General features: G+C 46.8%; 1 protein-coding gene across 8 annotated transcripts in view; it reads right to left on the bottom strand.

Annotated features, from left to right (window-relative positions):
* CENPP (centromere protein P) overlaps positions 1-14,421 on the bottom strand; it is a 246,179-nt gene extending 231,758 nt beyond the window's left edge. The window contains exons 1-6 of one of the 8 annotated variants that reach the window (XM_075573806.1): positions 14,273-14,421; positions 11,954-12,092; positions 10,836-10,993; positions 8,412-8,500; positions 7,274-7,365; positions 1,238-1,334 (exon numbers count right to left, since the gene is read on the bottom strand). In XM_075573806.1, the coding sequence (XP_075429921.1) occupies positions 1,238-1,334; positions 7,274-7,365; positions 8,412-8,500; positions 10,836-10,993; positions 11,954-12,084 (567 nt within the window). In that variant the 5' untranslated portion in view covers positions 12,085-12,092; positions 14,273-14,421. The other 7 variants (XM_075573804.1, XM_075573805.1, XM_075573807.1 and 4 more) reach the window with 7 other exon arrangements.
* Between the last annotated feature and the right edge of the window lie 1,145 nt (positions 14,422-15,566).

Here is a 15,566-nt window from a genome sequence, read left to right as displayed (position 1 = left end):
CTTCACTACTGGGTGGGCTGTCAGCAAATTGCATAACAGGCCGCTTTGGCACCAAAGGAGTTAACATTAAAGGAGCATTTCTCCTTCTTCCTATCGCTGTCACTGTGCAATGTTGTGTAAAACCTCCCTCTTCTTAATGTCACTTTTATTTTTATATGAATGTCCATTCTTTTGCATGTGTTATTTTTAAGAGGTTATATGAGATGGGAAGAATTTTGGTTGAGCCAAAATTCAACAGGAAAACCATGCCACATTTTGTGTTTTATACATGTATTTACACAACTTTTGTTAAAATAAATATATTCAAAACCACGTAGAAGGGAATTTTTCTGAGCTTTTCGAAAACAACCAGCTGGTTGAATCTGTTATTAGCAGCGTCATAAGAACATGTAAGTAGTAAAAACTGGACAAAACAGACATCAGAAATAACAATAAAAAAAGAAAGAAATGGATATTTCTCTATGAAAAGAAACAATGCATAAGTAACATGTAAACAAAACAACATTTCAGTTTCCTCATTTTTGCTGCAAACTTGCGGACTGATGTCCACAACACAAAACCTTTACACTGCAATAGTTGAACTATTTGTTACAAATCAATTTCGAGACAAAAACTAATTTATGATTTACTAAACTGGTGGAGCTTTTGGCAAATAGTTGGTCCATTTAAACGGATCACAGTGAAAGTTCTTCAGAGATGGTTCTGTACCGAAAGTGTTTGAGGCCCCGCAAGTCTGATCAAGACACCGGAAAAATTCAAACGTTTGCGCACAAAATAAGCGAGTTTTAAAAAAAACGTAATCAAAATATATATATATTTTTTTTTTCAATCTGTAAAAGTAGATACAGGCGTTTGGCCCATTATCCATGTCCATATTTAAATACGCAGTCAAACTACAGACCCCTCATCAATTCAAGTTAACGGCCCCAGAAAATAGAGATCAAGCAGAACAAGTTCATATAATGTCATATTTACATCTTTCCCATTTACTGACGACCCATAACGAAGCACTTATGACCCATTCTGACCAATTAGCAGAAGCTAATCATGAGAAACAGATACTCCTCGTCCAAAGAGCTTGCAATCTAAGCAGTCTAAGGGGTTGGTTATTCATTAAAGTGCTATAGTGCTCTTGAATAAGAGTTTGCGTATGGTACTGGCCGGCACTCTCTCACTTTAATGGATAGCCCGCAAAACCCTAAGAGACGTGTGTAATAAAAACTTATTTATGTCCTACCTTGAACTGAAGAAAGGTACGTTTGCGATATTCACACCACTCTGCAAAGGAAGAAAGGGTGCGGAAAAACAGCAGCAGGTTCTCCCGCTCCTCGGTCCTGAAGAACACACGTGAAAAAGAAACCCCATTGAAATAAAATATCACTGAATAAAACGTTCAAATCACTTACACTAGTGACTGAAAATGTATTTCGGTTGTCAAACCAGGATGCAAGTTACCGCATATCTGGTTATGCCATTAACGGACTTTAAATGGTGAATCTAAGTGTAAAATAGCACGCTGTTAAGTTGACAGTAGCAGGAGTTTAATAGAGACCCGAATACTGTAGAAGTTTCGAAACTAATAGAACAAGGTCATAGTTGAGCATACACACATTTCTTACTCACACATTTCTTACTCACACTACAATCTATACAGTTAGGTCCGGAAATAATTGGACACTGGTACAAGTTTTGTTATTTCGGCTGTGTACCAAAATAAATTCAAGTTACAGTTAAATAATGAATATGGGCTTAAAGTGCAGTCTATCAGCTTTAATTTGAGGGTATTCACATCCAAATTGGAGGAAGGGTTTAGGAATTACATCTCTTTAATATGTAGCCCCCTCTTTTTCAAGGGACCAAAAGTAATTGGACAATTGACTCAAAAGCTGTTTCATGGACAGGTGTGGGCTATTCCTTCATTATTTCATCATCAATTAAGCAGGTAAAAGGTCTGGAGTTGATTCCAGGTGTGGCATTCGCATTTGGAAGCTGTTGCTGTGAACCCACAACATGCGGTCAAAGGAGCTCTCAATGCAAGTGAAACAGGGCCTACTTAGGCCACGCTTAGTGCCGGCGACGTGACGTCAGCCGAAAGCAAAAGCATTGTCGCCGCCGCCGCATGCACTTATAGTAAACGCGACGGCGACAAAGCGACGGGGTGACGGGGATTATTTGCAGCCGGGAATATTTGATTTTTATGGGGCTGTCGCCTCATGTGACAGGTCTGGTCGCCCGCAACACCGCAAAGCAAAATACAACTTTTGCTAGCGGCGACAGGTGACGTCACGCGTCGCCGTCACTATACGCACAGCCTTAGGCTGCAAAAAAAAAAAAAAATCCATCAGAGAGATAGCAGGAACATTAGGAGTGGCCTAATCAACGGTTTGGTACATTCTGAGAAAAAAAGAGAACGCACTGGTGAGCTCTGCAACACAAAAAGGGCCTGGACGTCCACGGAAGACAACAGTGGTGGATGATCGTAGGATCCTTTCCATGGTAAAGAAAAACCCCTTCACAACATCCAGCCAAGTGAAGAACACTCTCCAGAAGGTAGGCATATCATTATCCAAGTCTACCATAAAGAGAAGACTTCACAAGAGCAAATACAGAGGGTTCACCACAAGGTGCAAACCATTCATAAGCCTCAAGAGTAGAAAGGTCAGATTAGACTTTGCCAAAAAATATCTTAAAAAGCCAGCCCAGGTCTGGAACAGCATTCTTTGGACAGATGAAACTAAGATAAACCTGTACCAGAATGATGGGAAGAAAAAAGTATGGAGAAAGATTGGAACGGCTCATGATCCGAAGCATACCACATCATCTGTAAAACACGGTGGAGGCAGTGTGATGGCATGGGCATGCATGGCTTACAATGACACTGGGTCACTAGTGTTTATTGATGATGTGACAGAAAACAGAAGCAGCCGAATGAATTCTGAAGTGTATAGGGATATATTGTCTCCTCAGATTGAGCCAAATTCAGGGAAGTTGATTGGACGGCGCTTCACTTTACAGATGGACAATGACCTAAAACATACTGCGAAAGCAACCCAGGAGTTTTTTAAGGCAAAGAAGTGGAATATTCTGCAATGGCTGAGTCAATCACCTGATCTCAACCCGTGTGTGTATGAAAATGGTTGCAATTCCTAAACATTTCATACGATATTTTTGTTCAACCCCTTGAATTAAAGCTGAAAGTCTGCACTTCTATTGCATCTCGGTTGTTTCATTTCAAATCCATTGTGGTGGCGTACAGAGCCAAAATTATGAAATTGTGTCAGTGTCCAATTATTTCCGGACCTAACTGTATATATAAAACTCAAAAGATGTTTGTCTGTGGGTTTGTGCTCGCTCTCATTGGCTGTCAAGCTCTCCCATTGGCTGACTGCGGGGCGGGCTTTGGCTCTCATTGCCTGACTACGGGGCGGGCCTTGGCTCTCAAGGTCTCTGAGTGCAAGGCAGGGTGACGTCATTAATAACACACAGAAACAGGGGATATACATATATTAAATACACACTCAGAGAGTGGGGAGATACCCCGCTGTGAAGGGAGGGGGCACGGAGTTGTTAACGGGTGGAGAGGAACGGGGCTGTGAAGGGGGTTAAAATCGGAGGTGAAGGGGGGGGGGCCGGAGCTGTGAAGGGGTGGGGGGCTGGAGCTGTGAAGGAAGGGGGCCTGGATTGCTGTGAACGGGGGAGAAAGAGAGAGGGTGGCAGAGAGGGGAAGGTGGAGAGAAGTGAATGGGGAGAGAGAGAGGGGAGCGGAGAGAGACATGGGGAGCGGAGAGAGACATGGGGAGCGGAGAGAGACATGGGGAGCGGAGAGGGGGGAGCAGCGACAGAGGGGGAGCAGGAAAATTACATCCCGGGCAACGCCGGGTATATCAGCTAGTACTAAATATAAATCACAAGGTGATGCTGCTCTGGAAGAATTCTGTGCGGGATCCTAAGTACATTACTAGCAGTTCTGTAGAAAGGAAGTAAAAACCGCAATCCTGCTTTCTTTTTATTTATATTTAGTTATAGGATTGAAGCAGGGGGTCTCTGGAGCTGAACCGTGTTCATTTCAGCTTCCCGAGATACTTACTGTGACGGTGAAGGGGCAACCAGGCAATCAATAAAGGTATTATGCTGGGCAGGTTACCTCTGAACCATAGAAAAGAAAAAATGCACAAATGCGCACCAGGGATTAGATAAATGTTATTTATTAACAAAAATACACATATTAAACTGAGAGGATCCAACCCCTCCTCAGCTAAAGGAGTTACACTGCCTAGATACAGTGACCATACATATGGACTCTGAAAAATCGAAACCCTAAACAGTAAAACACACACAGTACACTAAAAAATGTATATTCAATGTAAAAAAAAGAAAAAACAAAGAAAATAGCGACAATCCAAGATGATTAAAGTTAAAACCGCCAGAGAGGACTATCATACCGCTGACAGGGGGAAACGAACACTCACACTGGTGCAGAAGTGGGGATCCACGGATGACCGCATAGGATCCGGATCGCGGCACCGCAGAAGGTGAAAAACGCCACTTGTGCCTGAGGCAGGCTCCGTCTCAGCCTCTCAGCAAACAAGCGCAGGATGACCTGTCGTGACCTCTACGCGTTTCGCACCACGTGCTTCGTCGACGAAGCACGTGGTGCGAAACGCGTAGAGGTCACGACAGGTCATCCTGCGCTTGTTTGCTGAGAGGCTGAGACGGAGCCTGCCTGAGGCACAAGTGGCGTTTTTCACCTTCTGCGGTGCCGCGATCCGGATCCTATGCGGTCATCCGTGGACCCCCACTTCTGCACCAGTGTGAGTGTTCGTTTCCCCCTGTCAGCGGTATGATAGTCCTCTCTGGCGATTTTAACTTTAATCACCCCCTAGATTGTCGCTATTTTCTTTGTTTTTTCTTTTTTTTACATTGAATATACATTTTTTAGTGTACTGTGTGTGTTTTACTGTTTAGGGTTTCGATTTTTCAGAGTCCATATGTATGGTCACTGTATCTAGGCAGTTTAATTCCTTTAGCTGAGATGGGGTTGGATCCTCTCAGTTTTATATGTGTATTTTTATTAATAAATAACATTTGTCTAATCCCTAGTGCGCATTTGTGCATTTTTTCTTTTCTGTCTTTCAGGGTGTCCTCCCCCCTTTTTAGGGGGGATCACCTTTTGAAGTTGGAGCATTTGGTGAGACGCTCCATGCACGTGCAGCAAAGGGATTTTCCATCTTTATTTCTGCAGCACGAGCGCTGAATATCCTTCTTTCTACCTCTGAACTATATTTATAGGTTTAGAGTGTCAGCTCTTGGACCCAGTGGTTGAACATGAAATGTATGTGATTGTGCACCAATAAAGAATTTGTGTGTGTTTTACCCTTCCAGGAGTGCTAACCAGTGGAGACTCAGGCTTTGAGTTTCAATGGAGTTTTTTTGCGGTAAAAGTGTTGTCACATTGTGGCTAGGTAGACGGGTCCCGGAGTTGCTGGCCACCCCAAAAATTTATCCAGGAATCACGTCAGATTCCCGGGGACATATCGGCAAAGACCTCCGGTCAAAATCCTCCCTTGAAAATAGTTATGTGACTCACCGCCAAATTCCCTGCTTCAGCACAGAAAGGTAAAGGGGGCATAGGGATATGAGGTGTCCCTGACACAGTCAAGAGGTCCCTAGGTAAAGGGGGATACTCATTTAATGCCCAGGTCACCCAGAAGCTGTATAGGGCGTGACTCACCACTAAGCTCCCTGCTTCAGCACAACCCAGGAAGGTAAACGGGGCATAGGGATGTGAGGTGTCCCTAAAACAGTCAAGGGGTCCCTAGGTTAATGGGAATACCCAGTAAATGCGCAGGTCACCCACAACCGGTATAGGGGTTCTGGGGGTACTCCAATCAGCTAAAAGATTGTGAGGGCACTTTTAAAAGTCCAGTCCTAAGTATTGCATAGAGTGTGGGGAACATGGCTAGTAAGAAAAAACGTGCAGCTTCTTATTCTATTTCCTATAACCAAAAGACTTAGGATATTTTTAAAGTGTATATTTTAGGGAACAGTGTGTTTTAAAACATATGCTTGTGCACAATATAATGGGCTGGGACTCTCAGACAGTGCCACTGTGTTTCTACTTATATAGTGGGGATCATAAGCCAGAAAGGAAGTCTGAGGTGTCAAAACCATTTGGACAGGAGGGAAGAAGTCAAGTACCCACATCCTCAGATCAATGGACGCTCTTTAAATTTCCATTTGGCCCACCAGACTGGCAGGGGCCTGTCACCATGGGGGGCATTGAGGGAATCAAGGGTCAGAGATGCCAAATTTCCCATGCCTCTTTGTTCATTCAGATTTCCAGGTAACCCTGTGTGTCCTACCAGCTTGTCTCTGATTAGCTGCAGAGATTTTTCTCACGCTCCTGATAGGGGGGGCAGTAATCTGTAATGAAAGTCAGGGGTATTACAACCCCTTGCCGCCATGAGATAGATAGTTATCCAAAGTGTTCTCCAGAGTTTTCCAGTTGTATTCTCCAGCAAGAAAAGGGCTGCTTCAGCAAAAAACTGCCTGGAATATTTTCTGTCCTGTTTTGCAACTGTTATCAGGGATAGGATTCCCTGCAGCTAGGAGAGTCTAGGTTGTTACCCCAATTCCCAAATAAGTGCGTCTTTTTACTGTATTTTGTGTAACATTGTGTGTTTGCCTTTTCCCGTGAATAAATGTACAATTTATTTCATTACCTTGTTTTGCTCAATGCAGGATCCTGGTAAAAAGGTGGAAATTGCCTGGTCTCCCGTGACACTTACCTCCATAGGGGGTGCCGATAGACGCTCCGGCTGGGCTGTGTAAATGGCGGATTTGAAGCTCCCGCATCATGAGGGCCAATAGGAAGACGTGACGTCACCCCCCATGGCTACCTATTGGCCCACGTGCATTTAAACCTCCAGGGCTGTTACCGGCATCACCTACGGAGGTAAGTAACTAGGGAAGCAGGGGGACCCCGGAGCTGAGAAATAAAAAATTAAGAGAACGTCTGCTCCTTTAAAGTCTGTTACTGCAATAAATCTCTCTCTCTCTTATTGTGCCCGCTGCCTTTCTGCCAAACGGCAAACTGAAAACAGCAGGAAAGGCCAGAAAGCAAAGCTTAAAAGTGGCCTTGTAAACATGGGAACCTTTTCAATGGAGCAGCAGGCACTTTCATTATACAATAAAACGCTGGAGACGAGAACAATGTCAATATCCGATGATTTGACGACTAATTGTACAATGTGGAGACATTACTGAAACTTACCTGGATACAAACTTGCTTAATTGAGAATATTCCCCACATTCCATTATAATGTTCAGGTCCGTGACATCCGAGCACAAACCACCTTTATTAATCTGTATCAGAAAGGAAGGTGTGTCAGTTATACATCATACCAGCTAAAGAATTTATTAGACATATTGCAATAGGCAAAATGCATTATACACGCAGTCCTCTGTTATCCGACACAATGTGTTACTCAAAATGGCGTCGGATAGCGAAGCGTTGTAAAGCGAATCACGTTTTCCTATAGGAACACTGTTTAAATCAAACGTTCCGTTCCTGAAGGCATTTTTTATGCTAAAATACACAAAGTATTTTACTCAAGCAATTAGATTATGCTGCACACACATACATTATGATGTAAAGATTCTATTTATTGAATCCAGAACTGTATAATAAAACTGTTAGACATGTTTAAAGGCCTAAATACCCCACTAAACCCTCACACAGACTGATCTGGAGGATTTCCCTCACTGCAGCTTTCTGATTGACATAATGTTGCAACTTTGCAAAGCGTCGTAACAGCGTCGGATAAGCCATTTTGGCGTTGTAAAACCGGCCATAGGGATGCATTGGACAGCGTGGGATAAGCCATTCGTCGTAAAACCATGCGTCGTAAAACGAGGACTTACTGTACACTATAGAACGTGCACAATATATTTCTTTAGGGTTAGGCCTGTATATGGTTATATTAAGGCTACTTACAAAGCACACACAAAAATAAAGCTATATATTTATATATCTATATATGTTATAGCATTAAAATGCCTATTATTACTAATCTTCCCCATGCTGAATGTCGTGCCTTGTCGTAACCTCGGTAGGGGTTAATGCCAGCACTTTATCTTAATACATCTCAACAGTATTATTGCTTTTATACTAAAAAAAATAGCTGCCAAGGCCACTTAGCGTTACAGTAACTAGATTCCCACACTGCAGAGTACCTGCCGTATTTATCGCTGTAGAAGCAGCGCCGTTTCTAACATTTAAAGGCCTTTTACGTAACTAAATACTGACACCTGGTGGCACTGAGGAATATTGTTTCTATCGTGACGCGTACAAGTCGGAACTGGTGTCTCCCACGTTCCACGCACACTGTCCCTTTTCGTTGTGATCGTACCTGTGACTCCGTCGTGTGGAACTCTAACTGAAACGTGAGGGACTGGCACTGGCCCATCAACCTATGTTTGTACAACGTCTGGTTCGCCGCTGCAATAAAACACAACGGCCCATGTTGACTAAGCATCCTTCTGCCATGCGACGCCTTACAGTGCAGTGTAGCCAGTGAGATAGCAAACAACCGCAAAACATTTTCTTACTAATGTATAGCAGTCTTATGGAGGACTAATAATGGTAATTACAGAGCAATCTCACACAAATACTAAACGCAGCAAAATAACAAGAAATAGACTTACATTTTCAGTTTCATTTTAAAGGAACTTTGCCTTTTAAAGAATATATATTTACCCCCTTGGAGGCAAGCAGGGCGTCTCCGCAGCTGAACCGCGTTCATTTTCTGCTCTGGGGACCCCCTGCTCCCCGAGATACCTGTAAAGGGGCTGCCGGTATCTCATGGAAGTATAAATGTCCCACGGGCCAAAAGGAAGCTGCAAAGGATGATGACATCGCAGCTTCCTATTGGCCCGCAGGACATTTAAACAGACATTTTACGTGCCCACCCGAGGCTGCTACCAGCATCACCTTCTAATGTAAGTATCTCGGGGAGCAGGGGGTCCCCAGAGCTGAAATGAATGCGGATTAGCCCCTGAGAACCCCTGCTTCCAACAAAACATTTTTATTAAAATACAAAGACAGATGTAGAGCCAATTTAACAATAAACAATCAGCTTGGGAAGACAAGCGATGGGTTACCAAGTGTCCGCAAAACAACAGTAAACGGATTGGGAGTAACACTACACGTTTAGCATTTTAACTCCTTCAGTGACGCTAGTACACGCCCAGTACTGCTCTATAACACGCTGCGGTGCCGGCTTGCAAGCTGCGCTGCAGTGAAGTTCAGACGCTCGCCCTCACGTTAGATTTCACCGTTTTTTTCTTTACTATGTGGGTTGTGCTCAGTTGTGTCAGAGCAGCACAATGAGTATTTAACGGTATCATGGCCACGCTCGCGTTTCCTGCATGAGAAACACTGCGCAGATTCATGGGAGGCAGTGAAAGTGTGAAGACACCCTGAGAAGGGACAGTGGTGGCCATCTTTAATGAGTCCAGCAAATAATATCACAACTCAGATTCTCTCCAGAATAGGAAACCTAAACTGTAACCTCTTTTCGGGCAGGAATTTCTCTCCCTAAATTTATTTGCAGGCCTGGCGCACTCCCGCCATTTAATGTATCCCAACCTCACTGCATTTCAAATCATCCAAAAGGAGCATTCCTGCGTGGCTCCCCATTTTTATATATACATATAGGTGTGAAGCGGGGGTCTCCGGAACTGAACTGCGTTCATTTCAGGTTTATACTGGTTTTGTCAGAAAAAAATGATTGTGACGGCGCTTACTTAATGCATAGTGTCCAAAATAGTGATAAAAAAGTTATATAAAACTATAATAAAGTGACTTGAAATATATTTCCGTGCATTGTGATCAATTAGTGAATATATATAGTGACTTTTAGGTCTACAATAAATCCTTCACACCACCCAGTGTATAGTGCTAATTGAAAAGCTGCTCAGAACCCTTTGAAAGACTGTTCTCTAGTCTGTTGGATCCCAATGTTCTTCGAAAGTTCAGGGGAGCGCCAGCGTTCACATCAACATCATGAATCCTGAAGAAGTCGTACCGGCGAAACGCGTTGAATCAGTGTTCATTCAGTGCATGTTCGTGACGCGAAGTCCTGGCAGCCAGAGATCCCTCTACACAGCCCTTCCGCCCTCAACTTCACTCAGCCGGAAGTGACGTAGACGAGAGCCGAGACGCGGAAGTGTGCTTCACAGCATGTGTACCGGTGAATATGCTAAAGAACAGTCGGGATTTCGTACCACGAATTGCCATTATGTACTAAATGTGAGTGCACATCTATATGCTTTTATTGTTCTATTTTAATACAATCTGAGATATACTGCGCAATTAGTATTTTTCATTATTTTCCTCGGTACACCAACCACGGATGGGAAGTCATTAACAAAGGGGTGTTTACATGTGGAGTTCCTGATCCATTGCTTTAGTCAGAGAGAGAAGTATCTCTTTACTGCTTTATTGAAAAGGAGAAAAGTGAGTGTGGAAATACTTTTCACTTAAACAGCATTCAATCTGGTTGAAATTGTACTACACTATGTCGCTTCTATTGTTTCTTTCATGACGCTGATGTGAACACTGGCGCTCCCCTGGACTTTTGAAGAACATTAAACTGGTTTTGACAGTATAAAGATATAATTAACCCCATTGCTGCAAAGTTCACAATCACTTTGAAATACATCGCACCCACAAAGAGACTTAACCCCGTCGCTGCCAGAGAGCAGCCACGCATTGCAGAGCATGCTGGCAGAGATGGGGTTAAAGTCGTCTCGATACCCATCGCGCTTCTTACATGGATACTCCGTTTTCTTGCAGTATTGTGTAAACTCGATGCCAGAGATCTTGGCGAGAAACTCCAGCTCTTTCTCACAGTCACCGAGCTGCGACTTCAGGTTCGCCACAGCTTCGGCGCCTCTGACATCGCTGATCGCTTTCCCTCGATACGACTGTCTGGGGGAAAAAGGGGAAGACTGTCAACAAGCGAACGTGTTGGCAAACTATGTGTATAGCGACGGGGGTTCATTTAAATACTGCATCTCTTCGTACAAATAACCTTGCCCGCTGTATATTCTGCATTATAACACCGAGAGGTTTATTATGTATCACAGCAATCGTGGAGCAAAATACTGCACCAATGTATAAAATAAAAAAATCCTATTACTTTCAGTTGGACTTTTGTCTTTGATTCATACTGAGCAGTCATTTTACCCCTAAATTGCTCAACTTTTGCCGTGATACATATGCCCCAATATTTGTTATCTGGGAGCGGGGAAATGTCACGTTATTCTGTCTGTAACAATCCTGTGCGCCGCGTACTGCACACTATGCTGTAGTTGTGAAGCTCTTTGAGTCCCATTGGGAGAAAAGCGCTATACGAAATACTGTAAAGTTATTATTATATCTGTATATAGTAGAATTGTAGCGTCACCTGCACGCAATGAATGAAACATGGCCTGTGGGGACGTATTACATGTCACAGTAAACTCAGGCGCCTCCGCATTTTGGGATCTGTTGTCCTGAGTTTAGAAATACTACGACTAAAAATCTCACAATGCACACGGGTAGACGGAGAAAACTCCGGATTCAACTAAACCGTCCTGAAATTTGGGAGACAGTTGACAGATTAACTTCGTATGCACTGTTAAATCCCTCTATCTGAAGAGGTTTTCGCTTAAAAAAATAAAATATATATTTATAAGAACTGACTATAAGTATAATGGATATTTTCTTTTGCTTGTTATGCTATGTCTGCCTCGGAAAAACTATTAATAAGAATTGTAACTATATTTCATTTCTGTATTATTCACATGAAGATGTGTATATTTATATTTAATGAGTAATAATATTTATGTTTCATATTATTCTAATGTACATTTTTGCGCGTAAGCATAGAGTTTGGAAGATGCTAACAGGGCTTTTTTAATGTTGGTATCGGATAGGAGTGCCGTCTGATTTTCCTTGTGCTGTTGGGTCAGCGCTCGGATCTCCTCCTGCAAGGACCGGATCTCATCCTTGTACGCGTCAGCCACGGCTTCCTGCATGTTACCGTCTGCACGGCCCGACACGGGAGAGAGAGAAGCAATTAGGGCAGGTCCATGTGTTTGTGTCCCCGCCTACACCCCGCCAGTGTCTCCGCCTACACCCCTCCAGTATCAATGTCACCGCCTACACCCTATCAGTGTCTCCACCTACACCCCGCCAGTGTCACCGCCTACACCACGCCAGTGTCAGTGTCACCGCCTACACCCAGTCAGTGTCACCGACTACACCCTGCCAGTGTCTCTGCCTACACACCGTCAGTGTCACCGCCTACACACCGCCAGTGTCACCGCCTACACCCCGCCAGTGTCACCGCCTACACCCCGCCAGTGTCACCGCCTACACCCCGCCAGTGTCACCGCCTACACCCCGCCAGTGTCACCGCCTACACCCCGCCAGTGTCAATGTCACCGCCTACACCCCTTCAGTGTCATCGACTAAACCCCATCAGTGTCTACACCTACACCCCGCCAGTGTCACCGCCTACACCACGCCAGTGTCAGTGTCACCGCCTACATCCCCGCCAGTGTCACCGCCTACACCCCCGCCAGTGTCACCGCCTACACCCCGCCAGTGTCACCGCCTACACCCCGCCAGTGTCACCCCCTACACCCCGCCAGTGTCACCGCCTACACCCCGCCAGTGTCAATGTCACCGCCTACACCCCGCCAGTGTCAGTGTCACCGCCTACACCCCGCCAGTGTGTGTCACCGCCTGCACCCCCACCAGTGCCAAGATCACCGCCTACACCCTGCCAGTTTCACCGCCTACACCCCGCCAATGTCAGTGTCACCGCCTACACCCCGCCAGTTTCACCGCCTACACACCGCCAGTGTCAGTGTCACCACCTACACGTCGCCAGTTTCACTGCCTACACCCCGCCAGTGTCAGTGTCACCGCCTACACCCCGCCAGTGTCTGTGTCACAGCCTACACCCCGCCTGTGTCAGTGTCACCGCCTACACCCCGCCAGTGTCACCGCCTGCACCCCGCCAGTGTCACCGCCTGCACCCCGCCAGTGTCAGCGCCTGCACCCCGCCAGTGTCACCGCCTGCACCCCGCCAGTGTCAGTGTCACCGCCTACATCCCCGCCAGTGTCACCGCCTACACCCCCGCCAGTGTCACCGCCTACACCCCGCCAGTGTCACCCCCTACACCCCGCCAGTGTCACTGCCTACACCCCGCCAGTGTCAATGTCACCGCCTACACCCCGCCAGTGTCAGTGTCACCGCCTACACCCCGCCAGTGTCTGTGTCACCGCCTACACCCCGCCAGTGTCACCGCCTACACCCCGCCAGTGTCAACGCCTACACCCCGCCTGTGTCAGTGTCACCGCCTACACCCCGCCAGTGTTACCGCCTACACCCCGCCAGTGTCACCGCCTACACCCCCGTCAGTGTCACCACCTACACCCCCGCCAGTGTCAGTGTCACCGCCTACACCCCACCGGTGTCACCGCCTACACCCCCGCCAGTGTCAGTGTCACCGCCTACACCCCCGCCAGTGTCAGTGTCACCGCCTACACCCCGCCAGTGTCACCGCCTACACCCCGCCAGTGTCAGTGTCACCGCCTACACCCCACCAGTGTCACCGCCTACACCCCGCCAGTGTCAGTGTCACCGCCTACACCCCACCAGTGTCAGTGTCACCGCCTACACCCCCGCCAGTGTCACATCTCACAATTACATCTCACAATTACCACCTCACACTTAAAACAAACCCAGCCATCCAATGCCACCCATTGTGGCCCTGTCACACAGTGTTACCAAACATGGAAAGCCACCCGGTGTAATTTCACATGGCTTGTCAACCATTTTAATGTAGGGTGACACATTCCTTGGCACATTATGGAGACTCCCACATACAAAAAGAGAGAGCAACCGGACAGTGTCTGCCTGCATTCCCCTCACTAACTAAACTCAGACAAATGGCTCGGGTGAGGACCATGACAGAGTCCCAAATAAACGTTTCCCGCCCGGTCTCGCGCACCCACACCGCGGTTCCCACCCTCTCGTATATTTAGTTTCCCGCCCTTTCATTAGTCTCGCGCGCCCCCACACCTGGAGTCTTGCACTGCTGCTCACTTCGAACCAGCCGCGCGCCCAGAGCGTGACGGGTACCGCGGGACCAACGGCGCGGGGAGGGGAGAAAGCTATAAAGGAAACCCCGCGCGTATTACAGCGACACCTACTGAAACCGGGAGCCCTCTCGGGTGTATGTAGGGAATCAAACACCTTCAGCCAGTTGTCCTATGTAAATACGGGACTGGTCGAGGATAGAAGAGGGATGAGTGGTTGTGACGTGCTGCGCCTCCCCCATGTGTACGTGTTGAATGGTTCGGTCCTGTGTGCTGCGGAGTTCAGCTTCCCCCGGCAACTGAAACAGATCCAAAGCGGCTGTGACAGGGAGGGAGCTGGGCAGCAGCACCTCACTATCATGCCATGACGCCATCAGCACCTCAGTTTCATACCATGAAGCCATCAGCACCTCAGTTTCATACCATGATGCCATTAGCACCTCAGTTTCATACCATGAAGCCATTAGCACCTCAGTTTCATACCATGAAGCCATTAGCACCTCAGTTTCATACCATGATGCCATTAGCACCTCAGTTTCATACCATGAAGCCATTAGCACTGCCCCTTTACAAACCACAACTTAGTATGATTCCGTTATTCTTATCTGTCTTTATTTTCTATATCTCTCCCCGCCGGGGATAGTCCGAATGTATCCTTATTAATAGCGCTATGCGATATATTCATGTCTTCACACGGGCTGTGTGCCTGGGTTTTATATCCTTACTGGCTGTGACCCCGCTGGTGCTGTGCGCTGTTCTCTTGCCACTTTTACCTCGTACGCTTGATGTTGATGTCCCCGCTCACGCAGCGCGGGCACACACGCTCTCCCAAGCTTGGCGCTTGGGGAGACAAAAAAAAGAGAGTTTGAAGCGCGCTCAACATGCCCCCACGTGCGCGCTTTCAAAATAGACAGGACACTCGGCGCTCATGCTTACAGAGTTGGTGACAGTCAGTGCCAGTAGGGACACAGCCTAAGGCTGGAGCCATGGTGCCACAGACCGGGCAGACGCGTCCGCACGCTGAGCGATCAGACTGCCTTAAGGCAGTGATTGTGGGCGAAGGCAGGAGGGGGCGCGCGTTGCACAAGAAATCAGTTGAAACTAATTTCTTGGCGCGACAGGCCGGTCAAGTGAGCGGTTCGCTCAATGAGGGTGAACCAGCTCCGTCACGCCCCCCCACGGCCTGTCCACCATGACCAGGGAAAGCACCCGCTTCACGCAGGTCACTTCCCAGCCTCCACATGGGCGAAGGCACCATGGCCCCAGTCTAAGGGCTCGTCCAGGGTGGCGCTGAGTGGGCGCTCTCGCTAAACACATTGCGACAATGCTCGTGTCCTGTGTGAGCGGGCGGGTGCGCCTGCTTGGCACTCAGCCGCTTGCCGAGCAAATTTGAATTTGCCGCTCGTGA

Source organism: Ascaphus truei, chromosome 17, assembly GCF_040206685.1.
Source record: "Ascaphus truei isolate aAscTru1 chromosome 17, aAscTru1.hap1, whole genome shotgun sequence".
Classification (NCBI taxonomy): domain Eukaryota; kingdom Metazoa; phylum Chordata; class Amphibia; order Anura; family Ascaphidae; genus Ascaphus; species Ascaphus truei.
The sequence above is the reverse complement of the archived record's forward strand: the minus strand, read 5'-3'. Positions and strand labels throughout refer to the sequence as shown.